We start from the raw sequence: 24,902 nt of genomic DNA on the forward strand, positions 1-24,902 counted from the left end.
ATGGGGGCCGCGTGGGGGCCGCTGCCGCTGCCGCTGCCGCTGCTGCTGCTGCTGCTCCTGCCGCCGCCGCCGCCCGCGGAACCCCGGGCGCTGGAGCCCGGGCTGCTGCCGGGCAACTTTTCGGCCGACGAGGCCGGCGCGCAGCTCTTCGCCCAGAGCTACAACTCGAGCGCCGAGCAGGTGCTCTTCCAGAAAACGGCCGCCAGCTGGGCGCACGACACCAACATCACCCAGGAGAACGCTCGGCGCCAGGTGGGCGCACGGGCCCGGGGACCCGAGGAGGGAGGCGGGGCGCGGCGGGGCGCGGCGGCCAATCACAGGCCGCGGAGGGGGTGTGTGCACGGGGAGGGGGGGTGTGCACCGGGAGGGCCGGCCGCAGGTGCCGGGACCCCCCCCCCTCTGCCACCCACCACCCCTTACCCCAGACCTCAGCCGTGGGGTCTTCAGTGGGGAACCACCTTCTCCCATCCGCTGGGCACATCAGACAGACAGTCGATCGTGGTGACCGAGCATGGACAGAGCACGTGATCCATGCCAACACCGGAGCCGAATGGATGGGGCCGGCTCCTCCGAGGCCCAGTCTCCCCAAGCGCCCAAGGATGGGGATGGGGCCCGGCAGGCTTAGCATAAGGAGACCGCTGTGCTCCGGAGCCCGAGCCCGCTGGCTGCTGGTCCTGTCCTGGCCCTCCGCTACTCACTGTCCCTTTGATTTTCTCGTGCCACCTCCCTTCTGGCCCCAATTTCTGCTTCATCGCTCCCTTGAGGCAGATTTCTCCAGTTCCTGACCCGAGAGCCCAGGAGAAAGGGGCGCTGCTCGTTTAAGCTCGTCTCCATGACTGGATCTCGGTGGGGCCAGGGGTCTAGAAGCCCTGGACCAGCCTCCGCTCGGCTCTCCCATCACCGTCACCTCGCCTATGTGGCTCGACCTGAGTGGAGCCACCCTCCCCGTCCTCCTGGTACCCACAGGAGGAAGCGGCCCTGCTCAGCCAGGAGTTCGCGGAGGCCTGGGGCAAGAAGGCCAAGGAGCTCTATGAGTCCATCTGGCAAAACTTCACTGACTCAAAGCTGCGGAGGGTCATCGGAGCTGTTCGCACCCTGGGAGCTGCCAACCTACCCTTGGCCCAGCGGCAGCAGGTGGGCCTGGTGGGGGGGGGGAAGAACTGGAGGAGTGTGCCCCGAGTACCCCAATGTGGTGGTTGAGGGAGTATCCTGGCAGAGAGGGAGAGATCTGGGATCTGTATGGGTCCTGCCTGTCAGGGACCCCTGTGGGGGAGGGGAGAAGATAGTGGAGTGCCAAAAACACTGGTTTTACTTCCAAATGGAGGTCACAAGTTACTTTATATTAACGCAAGCATTATGGAGTAGAAAGCCAAATTCAAGGGCTAGAGGGATGTGATTTATTAGTCGTAGACTGCACACAATGTGTGAGGCCCTAAGTCCCTTCTGCAGCACTGCACACCAGACGCACATGTGCGTGTACACACACACACACACACACAGCCAAACTGAAATAAGCAGGGAATTTCTCCCTATACAGGCTTAGCTAATGGGCTAGAAAGGTTGGGGAGGACTGAGAAGACACTAAGGCCAGAAAATGACAGGGATGCCCCTTCACTGTGAGTTGGTGCCAAGCTGGGACTTGCCCAGACCCCTTGTTCTGCCCGCTCAGGCCGCCTCCACTGGCTGGGGTATGTCTTCTGGCGATTGGAAGTGTTGAGTGCCATTGAGTGTCCTTGAAAGGGCCACATCTCTTCTCCAGGCCAAGAAAAAGGGGAGATGGCCAGATTGATTGATGGTGGGGGATACTAATAATTTCATCACTAACATTTGCTTAACTCCAACTCCCCAGTACAACTCGCTGCTAAGCAACATGAGCCGAATCTACTCCACCGGCAAGGTCTGCTTCCCCAACAAGACTGCCACCTGCTGGTCTCTGGACCCAGGTACTGCCCTGTCACCTCTCACTGGTGGGGTTTCCTAGAACTACTAGGCTCACTCAGGCACCCAGGTTGGCATGTGTATTGGTAAATAGAGAGGCACTGATCTCCCACTGGGGCTGGAATGGGCAGATGTCCCCACACTTCTGTCCTGTACCCATGACAAATTCTCTTTGGGGACCTATGCCACTTTACTCCTAGACCTTTGGCCACCTGGTTCTGCCTGTCATGGGTCCTCTCACTTTTTTCCCAGACTCCTCGAAAATCCAGGGCCCCTGGGACTTCCCCTTAAGGTCAGCCATTCCACCCAGTGATCCACAAAGCATCAATTTGGGTTCTGACCTCTGAATATCCTTTTGTATCAACTATCTTATACATCGTTTTTTCCTGGGGGTGGGGTCCTGCCTCGTGCTTGCTTTGTTTAACTCTCAGCCTCATCCCACCAAACCTGTGGCTGCCCTCGGCTGGAGCATATCACGATGCTGAGGAAGTCAGTGTGCACCCTCCTGTGAAGGAGGTTACAGACTCACGCGCAGACGTTTCTAACTGCCTCGCTCACCTGTGTCTCAGATCTCACCAATATCCTGGCGTCCTCACGAAGCTACTCCATGCTGCTGTTTGCCTGGGAGGGCTGGCACGATGCTGTTGGCATCCCACTGAAACCTCTGTACCAGGACTTCACTGCCCTCAGCAACGAGGCCTACAGGCAGGATGGTGAGCCCGCTTCCCCTTGTTAAGGAACAACGCCTCTTCTTAGCTTACAAAGCACTCCAGTCTGTTGTTGCTATTGAGTCTCAGGCCCCCAAGGCAGTCAGAAAAGTTACTATGATGGCTCCAGGGTCCACCCAAGTTCTCACAGCTGGTGGCACATGTAGCCAGCATGCCTTCCTATGCTGCTGTCCGACACCTGGCAGCCCTTGTGGCCCTGCCTCCAGACCTGGCACTCCTCTGTCTCTTCACACTCCAGGATCTATTTAGCTGCACCTTGGAGCAGCTCTTAGTTAGAAGCTACAGAGCTGGGTGTGGTGGCACAAACCAGTACTTGAAGTGATGGGGCAGAAGGATTAGGGTTTGAGGCCAGCCTCAACTGCATAGTGAGACCCTGGCTCAAAAGAATGAAATGTGCTGGAGAGATGGCTTAGTAGTTAATGCACTTGCTGCAAAGCCTAAGGACCCAGGTTTGATTCCCCAGGACCCCCAGGATATAAGCCAGATGCACAAGGTGGTGCATACATCTGGAGTTTGTTTGCAGTGGCTGGAGGCCCTGACACACCCATTCTCTCTCGTTTTATCTGCTCCCCTCTCTCTCCTCTCCCAAATAAATAATTTTTTTTTTCCAGGTAGGATCTCACTCTAGCTCAGGCTGACCTGGAATTCCCTATATAGTCTCAGGGTGGCCTCGAACTCATGGTGATTTTCCTACCTCTGCCTCCCAAGTGCTGGGATTAAAGGCGTGTGCCACCAAAAGCCAGGCATAGTGGTACACACCTTTAATCCCAGCATTTGGGAGGCAGAGGTAGGAGGATCACTATGAGTACAAGGCCAGCCTGGAACTACAGAGTGAGTTCCAGGTCACCCTGGGCTAGAGTGAGACCCTGCCTTGACAAAAGCAACAACAACCAAAAAAACCTGCTGAGTGTGGTAGTACACACTTGTAATCCCAGCACTCAGGAGGCTGGGGCAGGAGACTCTTGAATTCAAGGTCAGCCTGAGCTATGTAGTGACACCCTGCCTGTCTAAACAACCACAACAAAAGGCCCCGTAGAGCAGCAACCCCAGTCACCCTTTCCAGCTGACTAGCGGATGCAGGGAATCGGGCTGGGAGGGAGGGAGGTGAAATTAAAGCTGGGAGGCCATGGGCTGGAGCCTGGGCACGAGCTGCATGGTCCACATGACACTCACTCTGCTAGGCTTCGCAGACACGGGGGCCTACTGGCGCTCCTGGTACGATTCCCCCACCTTTGAGGAAAGCCTGGAGCACCTCTACCACCAGCTAGAACCCCTCTACCTGAACCTCCACGCCTACGTCCGCCGTGCACTGCACCGGCGCTATGGGGACAGATACATCAACCTCAGGGGACCCATCCCAGCGCATCTGCTCGGTAAGGACCCCGGCACCATCACAATGGATGCCAGCAGCAACGCTTTAACTTCTCACCTGGCAGCATTTGTTCCCGGAGGGGGGAGGGCAGAGTGGGCAGAGGCGGTGGGTAGGCGAGGCTGGTGTGAGGAAAGCCTCCCACACCCGAGGCTGCATGTGCAGTTGCTGATGCCCAGGATGACATTCAGTGGCACGTATGAGGAAGCTGGCATGACAAGGCAGGGGGTCCAGGTGTTTCACATGCCTCCTCCATCTAGGAGACATGTGGGCCCAGAGCTGGGAGAATATCTACGACATGGTGGTGCCTTTCCCAGACAAGCCCAACCTCGATGTCACCAGTACGATGGTGCAAAAGGTAAGCCCCCCGAAGCAGAGGCAATGAAATGGGAACAGGAACAGAAAGGGTCACATGATGGGGACAGGGTCACGTAGCGCTCTCCCTTTCCCATGCTAGCCAGCAGTGACCTGGAGCCTGTGGCCATGGTGGCAGAGTGTAGGCCGCACCTACTACTGCTGACCTGCTGTGGTCAGCACACTGTGGCGCAAGGAAGAGGAGCTCCTGAGCGAAGATGCCTCGTCTGGGCAGGGAGCTGCCCTGGGTGGAAGACCCCAGACCTGCCTCCAAAGCAGTCAAGGGCTTCATGCAACTGGCACCCTCATTTGTCCCTCACCTTCCACCAGGGCTGGAATGCCACACAGATGTTCCGGGTGGCAGAGGAGTTCTTCACCTCACTGGGGCTCTCACCTATGCCTCCTGAGTTCTGGGCAGAGTCGATGTTGGAGAAGCCAACCGATGGACGGGAGGTGGTGTGCCACGCCTCCGCCTGGGACTTCTACAACAGGAAGGACTTCAGGTCTAGACCCGGGAGGAGGAGCGTGCTGGGGACTCTTAAGAAGGAGGCAGCCAGGGAGCTGGAGGGAGGGCTTTCGTAGTGTTAAGGCCTTTGCCTGCAAAGCTAAAGACTCAGGCTCGATTCCCCAGGACCCACTTTAACCAGCTGCACAAGGGGACGCATGCCTCTGGAGTTCGTCTGCAGTAGCTGGAGGCCCTGGCACGCATGCGCTCTCTCTCTCTCTCTCTCTCTCTCTCTCTCTCTCTCTCTCTCTGCCAAATAAATAAAAGAGGCAGCTGGGACACAGGCTGCTGTACTGACTAAGGGTTAGAATGTTCCAGAGCCATAGGCAAACTTACTTTCCCTTAGGCAACTTACTTTGCAGCTTTGGCAAGAAGTCAGCTCTGCCTTGGACTGAAGGAGAGCCTGAGAGGTGGTGGGCCAGGGCAGGGTCAAACGTTGGCCACTTTTCAGTCACTTCTCACCCCAGGGCAGTGTCCTCCTGGCTCCTGTGCCTCCAGTGCCAGCCTTCCTAGTGCGCTAACCTCTGCCCTGTCCTGTCCCCCAACCCCACGCGCATCTGCCCCACGCCCCAGGATCAAGCAGTGCACGCGGGTCACGATGGACCAGCTGTCCACAGTGCACCACGAGATGGGTCACGTGCAGTACTACCTGCAGTACAAGGGCCTGCCCGTGTCCCTGCGCAGAGGCGCCAACCCTGGCTTCCACGAGGCCATCGGGGACGTCCTGGCACTCTCTGTCTCCACTCCTGCACATCTGCACAAAATCGGCCTTCTGGACCACGTTGCCAATGACACGGGTAAGGGGAAGAGAGGCAGCGGAGGGTCTAGGCCAGCGTCCGACTCCCCTCAAACCACAGCAGGTCTCCACTGCCCCCACCCATCTGCCTTTTTCTTTTTTCTGATATTTTGAGGGAGGGTCTCACTGTAGCCCAGGCTGACCTGGAATTCACTGTGGAGTCTCAGGGGTGGCCTCGAACTCACAGCGATCCTCTTACCTCTGCCTCCCGAGTGCTGGGAATAAAGGTGTGCGCCACCACGCCTGGCTCATCAGCTTTCTTGTTTCTGTCTTGAGGCCCCAGAAACACTACCGCCCCAAGGCCCCATCTGAGCAGGGCTCAGGACTTGGGGCTCACCTTCACTCTAGCTGCCCACCCTGCTCTAGTTGGACTCCTGACCTCTGAACGCTCTCTTCTCTCCTGACAGAAAGTGACATCAATTACTTGCTCAAGATGGCACTGGAGAAAATTGCCTTCCTGCCCTTTGGCTACCTGGTAGACCAGTGGCGCTGGGGAGTCTTCAGTGGTCGCACCCCTCCTTCCCGCTACAACTTTGACTGGTGGTACCTTCGGTGAGAAGAGGGATAGGAAGAACCTAACTCCGGGCCCCTCAGCCCCTCTTGGGCAGCCTGCCTCCATCAGCCTTCGCCCCTTCTCACTAATGTCTCTGCCTTCTTATCCACCACCTCCTCCCGTCCTGCCTGAAATGCCTTCCTCCAGGAAGGGATGGGGAAGCAGATGCCTTTTCTGCAAAGCTCAGAGATTGTATGTAGCCTCTAGATGCTAAGGCCGCTTGAACATTCTCTTCTAGAACCAAGTATCAAGGTATCTGCCCTCCAGTTATCCGTAACGAAACCCACTTTGACGCCGGAGCTAAGTTTCATATCCCAAATGTGACACCATATATCAGGTACCCGTGCCCCTTCCCCCCACCCCCAAGCCTCTCCCACCCCATCATTCCTTCAGTCCCCTCTTTTTCCTGTGATCTTAGCTGCTTTGTCCCTTACTTTTTATGGATCCCCTTCAAGGGATAAGAATTAAAATGGCCGGGCGTGGTGGTGCACGCCTTTAATCCCAGCACTCGGGGAGGCAGAGGTAGGAGGATCATTGAGAGTTCGAGGCCACCCTGAGACTATATAGCAAGTTCCAGGTCAGCCTGGACTAGTGTGAGACCCTACCTCAAAAAACAAAAAAAAAAAAAAAAGAATTAAGATGGTCCTGTCTCCTGGATTCTTCCTCCAGACAGCCCGTAGTCCAGCCTTCACCCTGCAGGATGCTGCACAGAGCCTGCGCGAGGGCCATCTGCTTCCGACACGCGCGTGCGCTCTCTCTCCCCCCCCTTTCCCTCCCTCTGATGCCCAGCCTGTCCCTGCAGGTACTTTGTGAGTTTTGTTCTACAGTTCCAGTTCCACGAGGCCCTGTGCAAGTATGCAGGCCACCAGGGACCACTGCACCAGTGTGACATCTACCAGTCCACCCAGGCAGGGGCCAAGCTCAGGTATGTAGCAGAAAGGGATGCCAGATTGGAAGCTGAGAGAGGCTGGCGAAGGGTATCTGTGGGCAACTGGCTGCTCTGGTTGAGACATACGACTAAACTGTTGTGGGGTGACTCTCCTCTCATCTCTCTTCCCTCTCTCGCTCTCTCTCTCTCTCATATCACATATTTACTGAGATAGCCTTCAGCTTCCATGGCACAAAGCAGATGTCTTTGCTACCCTCGTAAAGCCCCGAAGCCTGGGAATCCCTTCTCTGGGGGGATGGGTGGTTGGGGGGCTGTCACGGACCCCAGCCTGTGTTCTCTGTGCCCACGGTGCTCACGTTGCCTGACAGGGACTTGCTCCAAGCCGGCTGCTCCAAGCCCTGGCAGGAGGTGCTGAAGGACCTGGTGGGCTCCAGTGCTTTGGATGCCCAGGCACTGCTAAACTACTTCCAGCCAGTCAGCCAGTGGTTGCAGGAGCAAAACCAGAAGAATGGCGAGGTCTTGGGCTGGCCAGAATATCAGTGGCGTCCACCGTTACCAGACAACTACCCGGAGGGCATTGGTAAAGCCCTAAGGGAGGTTGGGCTATGGCTAAGGCAAGTCTTGGCTTCTAGGCCCCAGGCCCTAAATTCCTGGTCAGCTCCTCCTAGCTGAGCCCTGGCACCCTGCCAGGCTGCCCCTGGACTCATCAGTAGGCCTTTGCAATGGGGATGGACATGCCTCCTCCCCCCCCCCCATCCTAGAGAGAGTGTGCCCAAGGCCTGAGGGCACCAGGGGATAGGCCAGCCAGGACACTTCTCTGTGAGGTCACACTTGCAAGCTCCACTGTTATTGGCTGGAGGCCGGGGCTGAGAGGCTCTGCTGTCCTGTGGCCATGGGCCAAGGTTGGGCTACGGCACGACTGCCCAGCCTCCTCCTCCTGCTTTTCTGCTTCTGGCGTCCCCTGCTGGTCCTCAGCCAGGCGACCACTCACCAAGTGACAGTGAACCAGGAGCTAGCCAACCAGACGGCCAGAAGCCGGACAGCAGCTCTGCAGGCAACAGCTACCCAGAGAACCACCAACTCGAGCTCAAGTGGGAATCTGGGAGACTAGCAGGGACAGGAAGGGGCAAAGAGGCAGGGTGGCGTAACAGAAGGGAGCTCCAGGGACACCACACCCTGGACGGGGCACGACGAGGGCTGTCTGCTTCTCTCTTCCCTTCCCACAGACCTGATGACGGATGAGGCGGAGGCCAGCAAGCTCGTGGACGAGTATGACCGAACAGCCCAAGTGGTGTGGAACCAGTATGCCGAGGCCAACTGGGACTACAGCACGAACATCTCCTCGGAGGCCAGCGCGATCCTGGTAGGAGCCGCTGCCCCCCCCCCCCAGGCCCGTGCACGTGACACACGACCGCCCTCACGCAGACACAGAGACGTGCCCCCCCGAGACAAGCCCGCAGCACCCTGCTGCCAGAGTGGGAGAATTCAAAACTAGAATATTTAAGTCGGTTTCAGACTTTGTGCGCTTACACTCTACACCTGAGCAAAAATTTTTCTCCAGTAACAGTTTGTTGCCAGTCTTTAGTCACAGAGACTGCAAGACATTGTATATAAATAAGAATTAACTTTTGGGGAAAGCAAATTGACAGGGCTGGAAAGATGGCTTAGCGGTTAAGGTATTTGCCTGCGAAGCCAAAGGACCCAGGTTTGATTCCCCAGGACCCACATAAGCCAGATGCACAAAGTAGCACCTGCATCTGGAGTTCTCCCTCTCTCTGGCCCCCTTCTTTCTTTCTCTCTGTCTCTCTCTCTCTCTCAAATAAATAAGATAAAATAGAATATATTTTTTTTTAATTGGGCTGGAGAGATGGTTTAGTGGTTATGCACTTGCTTATGAAGCCTAAGGACCTTGGTTTGAGGCTCAGTTCTCCTGGACCCAAGTAAGCCAGATGCACAAGGTGGCGCATGCACCTGGAGTTCGTTTGCAGTGGCTGGAGGTCCTGGTGCATCCATTCTCCCCCCACCTCCCGCCCTGCCTCTTTGTCTCTCTGTTGCTCTCAAATAAATAAATTAAAATTAAATAAAATATCATTTTAAAGCTGGGCGTGGTGGCACACACCTTTAATCCCAGCACTTGGGAGGCAGCGGTAGGAGGATTGCTATGAGTTCAAAGCCACCCTGAGACTACATAGTGAATTCCAGGTCAGCTTGGGCTAGATAATACCCTAACCCTAACCTTAAAAAAAAAAAAAAAATGACAGCCTATTTGCCATCATCATGAGGGCTCATTCCCCCTTCTCGGTTCCTGCCTATGTCATGGAGTACACACTACATTATGGAAAGCCACCTGCAGCTATGTGCTATAACCATGGGGCATTTGTCATTGCTTGAAGGCCCTCTGTGTGGTCCACGGGTCATTGGCATCTCACATCTGTTGTCCCATCCATTCTTTAGCAGATGTCTAAAATCAGTGACTTTTTTTTTTTTTTTTTTTGAGGTGGAGTCTCACTCTAGCTCAGGCTAACCTGGAATTCACTATGTAGTCTTCGGGTGGCCTTGCACTCACAGTGATCCTCCTATCTCTGCCTCCCAAGTACTAGGATTAAAGGCATGTGCCACCATGCCCAGCTCCCAAAATCAGTGATATTCTTTTTTTTTTTTTTCTTGGTTTTTCAAGGTAGGGTCTCATCCTAGTCCAGGCTGACCTGAAATTCACTATGTAGTCTCAGGGTGGCCTCAAACTCATGGTGATCCACCTACCTTTGCCTCCCTAGTGCTGGGATTAAAGGAGGTGTCTGCCACCACAACCAGCTGTCAGTGATATTCTTTTTTTTCTTCCAAATTTTTATTAACAACTTCCATGATTATAAAAATTACCCCATGGTAATACTCTCCTTCCCCTTCACTTTCCCCTTTGAAACTCCATTCTCCATCATACCCCCTCCCCATCTCAATCAGTCTCTCTTTTAATTTTGATGTCATCTTTTCTTCCTCTTACGATGGTCTTGTGCAGGTAGTGTCAGGCACTGTGAGGCCATGGATATACAGGCCATTTTGTGTCTGGAGGGAGCATGTTGTATGGAGTCCTACCCTTCCTTTGGCTCTTACATTCTTTCTGCCACCATCCTGAGCCTTGGAAGGTATGATAGAGATATTGCAGTACTGAGCACTGCAGTCATTTCTTTCCATCACCATGATAGCTTCTGAGTTGTCCCAAAGGTCACTGCCATCTGAAAAGAGAAGATTCTCTACCAAAAGAGAGTACATTAACATAAGGGTATGAACATTAAGAGAACTGCTTTGTCAGTGATACTCTTTACATGTCACAGATGAGCAAGGTGAAGAGAGGCCACAGAGCTAATAGCAAGTGGCCTCCAACTAAGGATACTTAAGATACATGTGATAGGGCTGGAGGAATGGCTTAGTGGTTAAGGCATGTGCCTGTAAAACCAAAGGACCCAGGTTCGATTCCCCAGGACCCATATAAGCCAGATGTGTAAGTGGTGCATGTATCTGGAGTTCGTTTACAGTGGCTAAAGGCCCTGGAGCACCCATTCTGTCTCTCTTTCTCTCTCTCTGTCTATCTATCTGTTTACTTCCCTCTCTCTTAAATAAATAAATAAAAATTTAAAGAAACATATTTTCTAAAGGGTGTTTATAAGCCAAAGTGTCAGCTAAACAAACCCTCCCCTCACCACCAGCCAGCTCTCTTGTCATCCCTTACAGAACTTCATGGGAACAGAGGAGGGCCACTCCTGAAGTTTCCCTAGTTGGTAACATCACCCCCTTGTTCCCTCAGCTGGAGAAAAACAGGGAGTTGACTCGCCATACCCTGAAATATGGCACCTGGGCCAAGAGATTTGATGTGAGCAACTTCCAGAACGCCACTACCAAGCGGATCATGAAGAAAATTCAGATCCTGGATCGGGCGGTGCTGTCTCCCTCGAAGCTAGAGGAGGTGTGGGGGCGGTGGGGGAGGAGTGGGGGGAAGAGGAGCAGGGAGCAGAGGCTGCTGGGGCGTGAAGCCGAGCATGGGCCTGGTCCCTACACTGCTTCCTCGATTTAGCAAGTCATGACATGGGCCATGTGCACGAGCAGCTCCAGATTCTCAAGAACGTAGAACCCCTAGGGTGCATGCTCCCCCAGTGCTCCACCCATGGTGCCTGGGATGAGAACAAAGAACCCTCCCCTGACACCCCCTCTTCCTGCAGTATAACCAGATCCTGACACCCCCTCTTCCTGCAGTATAACCAGATCCTGACACCCCCTCTTCCTGCAGTATAACCAGCTCCTGTTGGACATGGAGACCACGTACAGCACAGCCACCGTGTGCCACACGAATGGCACTTGCCTACAGCTGGAGCCTGGTAAGGGCATCCCCGGGAGGAGAGGTGGGGCTGTGTCAGTGAGGTGGCATGCTGCCCGGTGAGGGGGGAGGGGGCTTCTCTAACTCATCTCCACCAGTGCAGCTGCTCAAAACCAGCACTTGCTAACTCCCTGCCCCTCCCCAGGCCACTCTCCCCAGGACTCCCCAACTCTTTTCTTACACTCACCCCTTAGAGCAGCAAGCTCTCAAGTAGATGTTTCAAAAGGCTTTGACCCCAGCAAGGGGAGCCACAGACCTCCAGAACCTCCCTCCTTGGTTCACACCCTCTCCTCCTCTTGAGTACCTTCCCCCCACCAGTACACTGCTGCAAAGGAGACTGAGGTCAGACCAAATGAGTCACAGAGTCAAACCATCCCTAAAAACACCAAACTAGAGCTTGGCCTCTGATTCTTAGCCAGTACCCTTCCCACACCACCCTCCTCCATGTCTCCCTGATGGCTGGGCACGAAGCAGCTCATGGTACCCTCCCCTTTCTTTCACACTGCCTGGTCCTCCTGAGCCAGGCCCCTTTAAAAGGGTTCACTCTGAAAATAAATAAATAAGGTTCGCTCTGGACCTACTGACACCCATACAGATATCTCCTGGACCCTCTCCTTCCGGGGTTGGGGAGCCCAAGACATAAACACTCATCGTGAGGAATCTCCACCAGAAATGGCTCCTTCCTGGCCCCAGCCCAGCTCCCACATTAGAACAATGACAAACACAAGGGGAAATGGAAAATAAACACGAACAAGAAACAGTTTTTTCCAGGGCAGGGTCTGGCCTACAGGTGGTGGGTGTAAGTACGCACGCGAAGCAGGGAGGGGTGTGTACGTGCCTGTGTACATGTGCGTGTGCTGCGGGGGGAGACACTACATTCTTCTATTCCACTGCCTTCCCCTGGGAAGGTCAAGATTATATCCCCTCTCTCTTTTGTATAGGTTAGGAAAGAGACTTGCCCAAGGCAATTTGAGGGTTTGTGGGAAGGCTGAAACTTGAACTCAGGTCTTTGGAACACCAAGACATTTCTCCCAGGGAAGGAGAATGAGTGCCCAGTAGTGGTTCTGGGTTCTGGGGCCTTTTCACTGTCTTCCATTCAGCCTGGCCACTTCCTGGCTGGGGCCCCTGAGCCTGTCACCAAGCCGCTCATGTGGAAAGGAGGGACAAGTCCACCTCTGTCCAGGTGGTGTCTGAGGTCATCATGTATGTGCATGGTGCCCAGGCGAACACCCCATAAGCTCTGAGCAGATACTGGCTCCCGTTCTCTGTGCCCCTTTCCCTAGATTTGCTGCCGATGCTGTCATTTTCATGTGGTCTCACCAGTTCTATTCCAACTCTGACCAAGGTCTCCTTATAAATGGGTGGGAGGTGAGCCAGGAGCGACTGGGAGTTAAAGCCATTCGACCTCTCCCCCCGCCCCCCAGACCTGACACATGTGATGGCCACATCCCGGAATTATGAAGAACTCCTCTGGGTGTGGGAGAGCTGGAATAACAAGGCTGGGAGAGCCATCCTCCCTTTCTTCCCGAAGTACGTGGAACTGACCAACGAGGTCGCCCGGCTCAATGGTGAGTGCCTTCCTGCCACCGGTACTGCTGGCTCTCTGGTCCCCAGGTCCTTCAGGATCCTCAGGGAGATCCACTGGGACACTAAGGCCAGAGACAGGGAGGCCTCTGGAGGCATCATGGAGGTTTCTGGCAAATGACCAGATATCAGAAAAGTCTGGCCACGTCCCTGTGCAGGCTTTGCCGACGGAGGGGACTCGTGGAGAGCTTTGTATGAATCCGAAACTCTGGAGCGCGACCTGGAGCAGCTCTTCCAGGAGCTGCAGCCGCTTTACCTGAACCTACACGCCTACGTGCGCCGTGCCCTGCACCATCACTATGGGCCGCAGCACGTCAATCTGAAGGGGCCCATTCCAGCCCACCTGCTGGGTAAGAGCACAGGACCCCACAGCAGTAAGGGGCAGGCTAGGGCTGGGCCCACCCAAGAGCCAGGCCAAGAAGGCGACCGAGCTGGAGGCCGGGAAGGAGCATGGGAAGTGAGGTGGGAGTTGGGGAGCCCCTTGTTTGCATTTGGTGTCACATTTTTGTTTCTTTTTCTTCATTTATACTTTAAAATATATATATATATATATATACATACATACATACATAAATATATGTGTGTGTGTATATATATGTATATATATATGTGTATATATATGTATATATATATATATATGGAGAGAGAGAGAGAGAGACAGACTATACCACCACCCCTGGCTACCTCTATCATTCTGACTCTGAGTTGCCCTTGAAAACTTCACCTGTACCTACTTAAGCTACACTTCCACCTATTCCAAATTAGCTCCCTTTTCTCCAGTCCTGGAAAACTAGGTTCTTTCCCTATACTCAGGGACATTAGCCTCTCCCAAAGGAAATGGGGTTGGTTCCTGTCAGACTAACTGGCAGGTGCTTTGCACACCTCCGGCTCGGAGGATGCAGAACAGGACACTGCAAGTGTGGCTGGTCAGGAGTGCGGCTGCCAGCCTTTAAACACTGTCCCATCCTTTAGGAGCTGTGGGTCCCTGGGTGATCACTTAACTCTCCAGACCCTGTCTCGCCTGCTACACAGTACCCGTGTGCAGGCAAGACTACAAGCGAATGGTGTGATCCTTAGAAGTGCTGTCCCTGTGGACATAGATGTTTCAGAGACGGTAGGATTCCTTCACAGCTCATGAAAAACCACCTTGATTCTTGATGACGGGCAACATTCCCACCTGTAACCGTTGCTGGCCGTGACCTTGCAGGCTGGGTATGCAAGTAGATGATCAGGCGTGTCAGGTGCCCGGCACGGTTAGCAAACAGTAGTTGCTCAAAAGATACTATGATTGGTAGGGCTGGGATCCGGGGCTCCCTCCTCCTGCAGGAAGGTAGTGAGCCTGTTTCTTCTCTTCCAGGGAACATGTGGGCGCAAACCTGGTCCAACATCTATGACTTGGTGGTACCCTTCCCTTCAGCCACCACGTTGGATGTCACAGAGGCTATGAAAAAGCAGGTCTGTGCAGCCAGGGCCAACCTCCTCTGTGGGTTTTTCTAGGGTAAGAGGAAGGGCAGGCTCCAGGTGGGATGGGACAGGCCCCCTCTGATTTAAGAGGTCCCTCCAGCATGTCTGTCTCCAGCCCCCGCCACCATTGTGCCAGTCCCTCAAAGCCCTCAGTTTGAGCAGAACTCTCTCCACTTGCAGGGATGGACGCCCATGAGAATGTTTCAGGAGGCTGACAACTTCTTCACCTCGCTGGGGCTGCTGCCTGTGCCCCCTGACTTCTGGAACAAATCAATGCTGGAAAAGCCCAAGGATGGACGGGAGGTGGTGTGCCATGCCTCTGCCTGGGACTTTTACAATGGCAAGGACTTCAGGTCTGTCCCGTTGGAGCTGGGGTGGGGGGGTCTTACCTGGAGCCTAGGAACAAGGAGATGAACCATGTCAAGGCCCCGTGACTGTCCCCTCAGCTGTAATGAGCAAGAGGGACGGGAGGGGTAGTTGAGGACTAAGTTTGGAACTGAGCATCAAGACTGCTGATGCTGGTTCTAACCTTGAGAACTAGGCAGAAAAAGGTCCATCCACCAAATCACCAAATGAAGGTCTCCTCAAGGCTGGCCAGCTCCATCTGTGCGTAGCTGGGATGCTCAGAGTCCCAGCAGGCTGCCCAGCGTCCTCCGCAAGCAGCTGGCCCTCTCCGAGTGCTGCGCTGTCACCCAGGGAGAGGCATAAGGATGTGGGCCGCCACACAGACCCAAGTTCACTACAGTCACAAGCTGCCTTCATCAGAACAGGGTTTGGTTGCCTACTGCTGTCTGACACAACACCCCATAGCTCAGTTACATAGAGCAATTGATCACACTTGAGATCCTATGGAGCAAGAATTCCAGCAATGCACAATGGAAAAAGGCTTGTTCCTATCCCACAATGACAAGAGACTTTGGCTGCAGTATTGTTAAGGATATTTTTAGCCAGGCGTGGTGGCACATGCCTTTAATCCCAGCACTTGGGAGGCAGGGATAGGAGGAACATCCTGAGTTCAAGGCCACCCTGAGACTACATAATGAATTCCAGGTCAGCCTGGGCTAGAGTGAGACCCTACCTCAAAAGAGAGAGAGAGAGAGAAAGAACCCCCCCCCAAAAAAAAAATTTCCTAAGACCCTACATCAAAGAAACAAAATAAGAATTTTTTTAAAAATATCTTTAAGGCCAGATGTGGTGGCACACGCCTTTAATCCCAGCACTCAGGAGGCAGAGGTAGGAGGATCGCCATAAGTTCAAAGCTACCCTGAGACTACATAGTGAATTCCAGGTCAGCCTGAGCTACAGTGAGACCCTACCTCAAAAAAAAAAAGAGAGAGAGAGAGAGAAACCAAAAAAAATTTTTTTAAGAAAAAATATTTTTTAAGCTTTTATTTATTTATTTATTAGAGAGAGATTATGTGAGACTAGGCATGCCAGGACCTCTAGCTACTGCAAATGAACTCCAGACACATGCACCACCATGTACATCTGGCTTACATGGGATCTGGAGAATTGAAGCTGGGTCCTCAGGCTTCTCAGGCAAGCACCTTAATTGCTGAGCCATCTCTCCATCTCCCAAAATAAAAACTTTTTATTCATTTAATTATTTGAGAGAGAAGAGAAACAGAAGAGAGAAACAAAAAGAGAGAGTATGGACATGCCAGGGCCTCCTGCCACTGCAAGTGAACTCCAGATACATGCGCCACTTTGTGCATGTGACTTTACATGTGCCCTGGGAGATCAAACCTAGGCCATTAGATTTTGTGAGCTAGCACCTTTAACCACTGAGCAATCTCTCCAGTCTTTTAAAATCTTTAGTTAATTTATTGGTGCTTGGGGTAGAAGTCTAGGACCTTACACATGACAGGCAAGCACTCAGTCATTGAGCTATATCCCCAGCCTCAGCTGGGGTAATTTTAATGCCTAAGATGCCTCATATGGAACCCATGTGCCCAGACCTAGGTTCTGGCTTTTACCTGAATCCCTCAGTATTTTCCTCACATGACATGTCTTGAGTGGAATGTTCAAGTTGGCTTCTCTGTGCACACACAGGGAGTCTGATTGAGATGGTTGGAGCCACAGACAGTTGGTCAGGCATCTTTCTGTATATACTGGCTGGACATCGACTCAGTGTGTAATAATGTCAGGCAGGCAGATTAGTTACCCAGTAGTAGGAATTCCCCCAGAGTAAAAGCAGCCAGAACTCACTCTCAAAGGCTGTCTAATGCATCATCTGGCCCTGGCCATAAAATTCTTTGAATCTAGCTGGGCGTGGTGGCACATGCCTTTAATCCCAGCACTCAGGAGGCACAGGTGGGAAGGACTGCCTTGAATTTGAGGCCACCTTGAGACTACATAGTGAATTCCAGGTCAGCCTGAGCTAGAATGAGACCCTACCTCCAAAAAACAAAAAACAAAACAACAAAAAAAGAGAGAGAGAGAGAGAGAGTCTGATGGAAAGGGCTGGAGAGATGGCTCAGCAGTTAAGTCACTGACTGCAAAGTAACAACCCAGGTTTGATTCCCCAATGTCCACATAAAGCCACATGCACAAAGTATCCCATGCATCTGGAATTTGTTTGCAGTGGCTGGAGGCCCTGGTGTGCCCATTCTGTCTCTCTTCTCTATCTCTACTTGCAAATAAATAAATAAAAGTATTTTGGGGGCTGGAGAGATGGCTTAGTGGTTAGGCGCTTGCCTGTGAAGCCTAAGGACCCTGGTTTGAGGCTCGATTCCCCAGGACCCACGTTAGCCAGATGCACATGGGGGTGCATGCATCTGGAGTTCGTTTGCAGTGGCTGGAGGCCCTGGTGCGCCCATTCTCTCTCTCTATCTGCCTCTTTCTCTCTCTGTTGCTCTCAAATAAATAAATAAAAATTAAAATAAATAAATAAATAAATAAATATATATATATAGTTTTTAAAGGCTTGGAAGGATGGCTTAGCGGTTAAGGGGTTTGCCTGTGAAGCCTAAGGATCCAGGTTCAATTTCCAGGTCCCATGTAAGCCAGATGCACAAGGAGGCACATGCATCTGGAGTTTGTTTGCAGTGGCTAGAGGCCCTGGTGCACCCATTCTCTCTCCCTCTCTTTCTCTCTCTTTCTCTAATAAGTGAATAAAAAAATAAAATATTTTTTTTTTAAAAAAAGAGAGATGGCTTAGTGGTTAAGCTCTTGCCTGTGAAGCCTAAGGACCGTGGTTCAAGGCTCAATTTCCCAGGACCCACGTTAGCCAGATACACAAGGGGGTGCACGCATCTGGAGTTTGTTTGCAGTGGCTGGAGGCCCTGGCACACCCATTCCCTCTTCCTGCCTCTTTGTCTCTCTGTCTGTTGCTCTCAAATAAATAAATAAAAACAAGCAAATAAAAATAAAGGTGTGTTGCCATCATACCTGGCTTAAATTTAAAAAAAAAAAAAAAAGAGTGAGTCAAATCAGATCAGGCAGAAAAGCGGTGGTGCAGAACACTCACCCTTTCGGTGTAGCCATGGCAGGTGAGCACATGGGACGTTCATACACATGCATGCACTACACCCCCCCCACATACATACATTACACACATGCATGCACTACACTCCCACACACACACACACACACACATGCATTACACACATGCCAAGAGAAAAAAAAGAATTCTTTGAATGTACTCATTGGTGTGGGGCGACTTGAGATGCAGAGTGTCCCAGACATTGTTGTTTCCATCAGGAAACCCCAACAGGCAGTTGGACTAGAGTCACTCAGGAGCACCGGGGGCAGAGGAATGGCTCCTTAGGGGCTCCTGGTCCCCAGGTTGCCACTGCCCCAGGTTCCGTTGATCTCTCCTTTTCCCTCCCATCCTGCCGCGGCTCCTGCGTGTAGCCGTGGGTGGGGCGCCCTGTGCGCAGCGAGCACTGTAGTCCTTTGCTGCCCTGCCCTTGTGCCGACCTTCACTCCACCTTCACCCCGTGCTCCCAGGATCAAGCAGTGCACCAGCGTGAACATGGAGGATCTGGCGGTAGCCCACCACGAAATGGGCCACATCCAGTATTTCATGCAGTACAAGGACCTGCCTATGGCCTTCCGGGAGGGTGCCAATCCCGGCTTCCACGAGGCCATCGGGGATGTGCTGGCCCTCTCGGTGTTGACACCCAAGCACCTGCACAGCATCGACCTGCTGAGCAGCGAGGGCAGTGGCTATGGTGAGAGGGACGGGGACCCCGGTGGATGGGTTGAGGGCCCAGAGGGGGTAGAACACTTGGAAAGTTTTAAAGGGATCCTCGAGATTGGAGACAGAGCTGTGGGGAGGAAAGGGGACCCCGGCAGGGTGAGACTGGGGGATGAGAATGCACAGACCATCCCAAGAGGCAGGGAGTAGAGATCAGCGAGATCGGGGCACTGCTCCCCTTCGCCCACCGGCTGAGTCGCTGGGCCCCTGGGAAGCGGTTGCCAGGGACCTGAGTACACTTCCTTCCTTTGCCAGAGAATGACATCAACTTCCTGATGAAGATGGCACTGGACAAAATCGCCTTTATCCCTTTCAGCTACCTCATCGACCAGTGGCGCTGGCGGGTCTTTGACGGAAGCATTAACAAGGAGAGCTACAACCAGGAGTGGTGGAACCTCAGGTTCTAGGCCATCTGGGGGAATGGGACGGGGAGGTTGGAAGGGCTCTCTGAGAGGGTCTGAATGTACCACGTGTGTGTGAGTGATAGGGGTCGCACCTGCGTGGGTGACAAGTGTCCTAGGGGACTGGTTATGCCCAGGGCTACCGCGTGCGGGAGTGCCGGACCCTCAGTGGTAGCCTCAGGTGCAAGGACCATCCTTCAGGTCAAAATGTCAGCCCTGCCTCAGCTTTGTCCTCAGACTCCTCCAATGTACCCTCATACTTGACAGGTTGAAGTACCAGGGTGTCTGCCCGCCAGTGCCCAGGTCTCAAGGTGACTTTGACCCAGGGGCCAAGTTCCACGTTCCTTCAAGTGTGCCTTATATCAGGTAACAGGGGAAGGGTTGAGGGCCTCACGAAGGGCGGTGCCCTTGGGTTTGTGTTTAAACGGCCAGCATTGTGCGCCTCATGCCAGAGCTGCCTCTTTTAGACATGAGGGGGCTGGCACATGACACGTGGTGCTGGGGTCTCCTCGCCTGCCACCAAGGCTGACTGCTCTTTCTTCAAATATTCATTTAATAACTTGAGGGTCTGTACCATCCAAACAGTGAAAACAACAATTTGATTTATTGATTAGTAGTTCCCAAACTTTGGTTTACGACAAAGTCTCACTCTATAGCTCAGGCTGAGCTGGATCTCACAGCAAGCCTCCTGCCTCAGCCCCACAAGCGCTGAGATTACAGGCATAAGCCACCGTGCTTTGCATTGGCTGGGTAGTTAACATGAACCATGACTCACGGCAGGATACAGGCCTGAGTGCTTTCCACTGGTTTTAAGGGAAAACATACATATGTACACGTTTCCCTTACTGTAGTTGAACAGATGGCTTGTGTTATACTTTGAAATATCCTTCTATAGTCCAAACCCCAAGGCTGGCAATCCAGCTCAGCAGGGAGGCAGGGCTGTTGGGAACACATTACAGTTGAAGGCTTGGGCTCCGAGCTGGTGTCCCTTCTTGAGCAATGCCCTCCACCTCTGTGGGTGTTCATTTCCTCACACTGATCTCACCTCACAGGGTGGTCCCTAGGGCTAACTTCTTGGCCTACTGTGCACAATAGTGTGTCGGGGAGCCAGGGGGTCATGTTCCACGTCCGTTTACTAATCTTCCAGGTAGAGTGCATTGGCACGCTGGCCTGTGACTCAAGTGGTCCACCATGTGGAGGTGACCAGTAAAGCCCCTTTCCTCCCGTGTGCTCGAGGAAGGCACTAGTATGAGGAAGGACGGGTGTGGGATCCAGAGTCTTCCTGAGAAGGTGGGGCTGGAATGACCTCAGGGCAGAATTCCAGATGTCCTTGGGCCTCAGGTAGCCCAGGTCACCTGGGAGTCAAGGTGCAGAGGGCAGAGAGGGCCTCTCATCCTCCCTGTGTTCGTAGCTAGAGCAATGCCAGCACTTGGTGGGTGATATCTGGGGGATACCCTAGAGCCAGGAAGGAAGACAGTACCCCCCCCCCATTCACATGTGCCCAAGTGCAGCAGAGGGCAGAGGAGCAAGAAGAGGCATTGGTGGGACCCTCAGACAGCCCTGACAGTGCCCTGAGATGACCCTTGTTGAGGGGCTCCCACCCACCTGCTGGAGCTGCTTCTGGGGTCCCAAGCCAGTCACTCTCACTTGAGATCAGCCCTGTGACTTTTTAAAAATTTTTTTGTTCATTTTTATTTATTTATTTGAGAGCAGCCGACAGAGAGAGAAAGAAGCATTGAGAGAGAGAGAGAGAGAGAGAGAGAGAGAGAATGAGAATGGGCGCGCCAGGGCTTCCAGCCACTGCAAATGAACTCCAAACACATGTGCCCCTTGTGCACCTGGCTAACATGGGTCCTGGGGAATCAAGCCTTGAACCAGGGTCCTTAGGCTTCACAGGCAAGCGCTGAACCACTAAGCCATCTCTCCAGCCCCCCGCCCCCCGCCATGACACTTTTAACATCCTGGCTTAGCACAGCCACTTCACAAAGCAGGAGTGAGCAAAGGGGACTTGGCTTTCTAGAAAACCACATCCCACGACTGGCTAGCAGCCCGCGCGAAGGAAGCACTTTGAGTACAGCGCCAGGGGAACAAGCGGCACATGGCTGGCTCCAGGATTCAAGCGAGGAGGCCTGTGCTGCTGGTCAGCACACCCAAAACTTCTGTGCTGGCTCTGATTGGTGGATTTCTACCAGCGAAGTCTTGTGGTTTCAGATAAGGGCCGGCTTCCTACCCAGAAAGCCCTACCAGACCCAGATGCGTGTGTCCCTCAACAATCCCCAGCCTTGGCCCCAACAATGGAAAATTTGTTGCTTCTAAGCGTCCGCCCTTTTCCTTTTGTCCTTGTGTTGTTTTTCAGGGTAGGATTTCACTCTAGCCCAGGCTGACCTGGAATTCACTATAATTCACAATGTAGTCTCAGGGCGACCTTGAACTCACAGTGATCCTCCTACCTCTACCTCCAGAGTGCTGGGATTAAAGGAATGTGCCGCCACGCCTGGCCGCATCTGCCCATTTTTGAGGGGTTCTGACATGAGCTCCCTCCCATGGCTGTTCTTTGAATCCCCTTGGAGGAGGCACTCCCCCAAAATGGAGCTAACTGGGAAGGGGCTTGGACAATACCCAGGGCTAGGGTAGGGCTTACTCTGACATCCTGATTATGTTTCTTCCTACTGGGTTGCTTGTGACTGTTAGAAATGTCTGGATCTAGGGCTGGAGAGATGGCTTAATGGTTAAGGTATTTGTCTGTGAAGTCTAAGGTTCCAGGGTTTTTTTGTTTGTTTGTTGTTGTTTGTTTGTTTGTTTTTGTTTTTTTGAGTTAGGGTCTTACTCCAGCTCAGGCTGACCTGGATTTCACTATATAGTCCCAGGGTGGCCTTTAACTCAGAGTGATCCTCCTACCTCTGCCTCTTGAGTGCTAGGATTAAAGGCGTGCACCACCACACCCGGCTAGGACCTAGCTTTGATTCCTCAGATCCCACATAAGCCAGATGCACTAGGGGCACATGTGTCCGGAATTCATTTGCAGTGGCTAGAGACCCTGACATGCCCATTCTCCCTTTCTGCCTCTCTCTTTCTCTCTCAGATAAATAAAATAAGATAAAATAAACTAAATAAAATGTCTGGATCTAGTAGCAAAAGCCACAACATCCATACTCTGCCGCGTACCTGCCCCCAGTCTCAGGTGTCCCCCCCCCCCCCGGCCTCCAGTGCAGACCCTCCACCCGCATCCTCAGCCACACCTTCTCCACGCCAGGTATTTTGTGAGCTTCATCATCCAGTTCCAGTTCCATGAGGCGCTGTGCCGGGCAGCGGGCCACACGGGGCCCCTGCACAAGTGTGACTTCTACCAGTCCAAGGAAGCTGGGAAGCTCCTGGCGTGAGTGTCCTCCAGCACTCTTTTGACTGTTTTGTGCCCTGGTTTGTCCCCCTCCATCTAAAGAGTCCATTAAGGTCATTATGGGAACACCAACTTGAGCCTGTCCCTCCAACAGGAATCTAGAGCCCCCGGACCCCAGCTTTTCTTCCCCACCCCTGCCCCAGACCTACCCAGGGGCCCTCAGTCCTAAAGGGCAGTGTAGGCCAGGGAAGGAATATGGTGGAAGGATATCAGATAGGAGGATCCAAGTCCTTCTGACTTAGTGTCTCTTCTCTGATGCCTTCCTTCCAGGGACACCATGAAGCTGGGCTTCAGTAAGCCATGGCCCGAAGCCATGAAGCTGATCACGGGCCAGCCTAACATGTCGGCCTCGGCCATAATGAGCTACTTCAAGCCACTGATGAACTGGCTCCTCACTGAGAATGGCAGGCACAAGGAGACGCTGGGCTGGCCACAGTACACCTGGACCCCATACTCGGGTACCACCACCCACCCCACCTCCAGCCCCAGGCACAGTTCCCAAAGCTCGCCCAAGGCTGAACCCCCATTCCCAGTCCCAGAAGGCTTGAGTCTGACCTAAAATATAGGCAGGGAAGCCAGAGCCTAAGACTCCCCCGGGCCCCCACCATCCACCATCGCCATCCCTGCCCACTGCCCTGTCTCCTTGCTTCCTCGCCCAGCTCGCTCGGAAGACTTCGTCCCGGGCTCTGGCCGTGTCAACTTCCTGGGCATGGACCTGGAGCCGCAGCAGGCGCGCGTGGGCCAGTGGCTGCTGCTGTTCTTCAGTGTTGTCCTGCTGGTAGCCACCTTGGGTCTCGCCCAGCGGCTCTTCAGCATCCGCCAGCACAACCTCCACCGACCCCATCGAGGGCCTCAGTTTGGTTCTGAGGTGGAGCTGAGACACTCCTGAGATCACCCTGCTGGTATCCCATGAGAGACACGGATGGGGACATGATGCGTGGACAGAACACACCCAAGCCGGGACTTCCTCCTCCTCCTGCCTGTCCTCCTCTGCTCTCTGTCCCCTCCCCAGACTACCAGTCACCCCAGCCCCACCCCACACCCCATTCTCTGAGCATCCAGTGTCTAATATGGAACCCCCAAACTAGTCTCTCTTTGAATACAATTAAAGGTCCTCCCCACCCATCTGAGTGCGTGTTCACCCTCATGGCAAAACCAGGGATGAGGACAGGTACTTCACCTGTCTCTTGGCAGTCAACGGGTTGCTTTTCTGATTCCTTGCTCTATTCTCCTTCAATAAAGGACAGAAGATCTGGGCACACCTTTAATCCCAGCACTTGGGAGGCAGAGGTAGGAGGATCTGAATTCAAGGTCACCCTGAGACTACATAGTGACTTCTAGGTTTGCCTGGGCTAGAGCAAGACCCTACCTCAGCCTCCTATACCCCCCCCAAAAGAATGACAAGAATTCCCTGAGCTCTGGCCCCAGATCTTCTAGCCCCATGCCCAGCACCCCAGGCCACCTGCCAATGTCCTACCCACCCAGACCCTCACCCAGGAGGACTCGGGGAGCGGAGAGGCAGCCTGCCTCCCACGGACATGTACTGTGGGTGCCTTGCCCCTGCTCCACCCTGCTCCCTGTCTTGTTGGTCCCACATACGTAAACAGGTGTCCCAGAAGGAGGGTTCTAGACGCCCTTGGCCGCTGTGTGGCAAGTACCCTGGAAAGGCCGGATTCATTGAGTGCTGGAGAAAGACCCCATGGTAACACGGGGCTCCCGTCACACCAGCTATGTGTCCACTTGTCATGAGTGAGCGTCATTGGTTCCAGATGGACTCACACAGGCACTGTGCAGGGGGAAAGGCCCTAAAGCCCTGGAGTGTGACAGTGGCCACCACCTGCACGTGGACCAACTGCCAGAGGCCACCGTCCCCCCTGTGGAAAGCCTGCCTGAACATGGGGGAGTGTCATTTTAAGGACATTTGTTACCTACATATTTATGTAGAAGATTTGGAAGACTAAATAAAAGCCCTTTATCTCAACATCAAGAGTTGTGAGAGCCAGGCGAAGTGGTTCACGCATTTAGGCCCAGCACTCGGGAGGCAGAGGTAGGAGGATCGCCATGAGTTCGAGGCCACCCTGAGACTCCCTAGTGAATTCCAGGTCAGCCTGGGCTAGAGTGAAACCCTACATAGAAAAAAACAAAAGTAAATAAATAAATAAATAATTAAAGCCGGTCGTGGTGGTGCACGTCTTTAATCCCAGCACTCGGGAGGCAGAGCTAGGAGGATCGCTGTGAGTTCGAGGCCACCCCGAGACTCCCTAGTAAATTCCAGGTCAGCCTGGACTACAGTGAGACCCTACCTCGAAAAACCAAACAAAAAAATGTGAGCACTGCTGACATTCTGATGACTATCT

At 53.4% G+C, this 24,902-nt stretch overlaps 1 protein-coding gene across 1 annotated transcript; it reads left to right on the top strand.

The window, feature by feature from the left end:
• Nucleotides 1-23,670, top strand: Ace (angiotensin I converting enzyme). The gene is made up of 25 exons (XM_045158976.1): nt 1-252; nt 967-1,134; nt 1,850-1,943; nt 2,508-2,651; nt 3,848-4,039; nt 4,296-4,393; nt 4,720-4,892; nt 5,468-5,691; nt 6,098-6,242; nt 6,482-6,580; nt 7,046-7,168; nt 7,501-7,712; nt 8,359-8,495; nt 10,932-11,090; nt 11,412-11,499; nt 12,923-13,066; nt 13,241-13,432; nt 14,440-14,537; nt 14,727-14,899; nt 18,498-18,721; nt 19,003-19,147; nt 19,416-19,514; nt 22,402-22,524; nt 22,816-23,003; nt 23,205-23,670. Exons 1-25 carry the CDS (start codon nt 1-3, stop codon nt 23,432-23,434), a joined length of 3,924 nt encoding a protein of 1,307 aa, XP_045014911.1. The 3' UTR covers nt 23,435-23,670.
• Nucleotides 23,671-24,902: the final 1,232 nt, after the last annotated feature.

Source organism: Jaculus jaculus, chromosome 9 (genome assembly GCF_020740685.1).
Source record: "Jaculus jaculus isolate mJacJac1 chromosome 9, mJacJac1.mat.Y.cur, whole genome shotgun sequence".
NCBI classification, from domain to species: domain Eukaryota; kingdom Metazoa; phylum Chordata; class Mammalia; order Rodentia; family Dipodidae; genus Jaculus; species Jaculus jaculus.

Excerpts from the sequence above, each read along its gene's own strand:
- Ace (XM_045158976.1), top strand. The coding sequence starts at position 1 with ATGGGGGCCGCGTGGGGGCCGCTGCCGCTGCCGCTGCCGCTGCTGCTG. Across the intron at positions 1,135-1,849 it reads CCTTGGCCCAGCGGCAGCAG|TACAACTCGCTGCTAAGCAA; the intron begins GTGGGCCTGGTG and ends CCAACTCCCCAG. Across the intron at positions 23,004-23,204 it reads CACCTGGACCCCATACTCGG|CTCGCTCGGAAGACTTCGTC; the intron begins GTACCACCACCC and ends TTCCTCGCCCAG.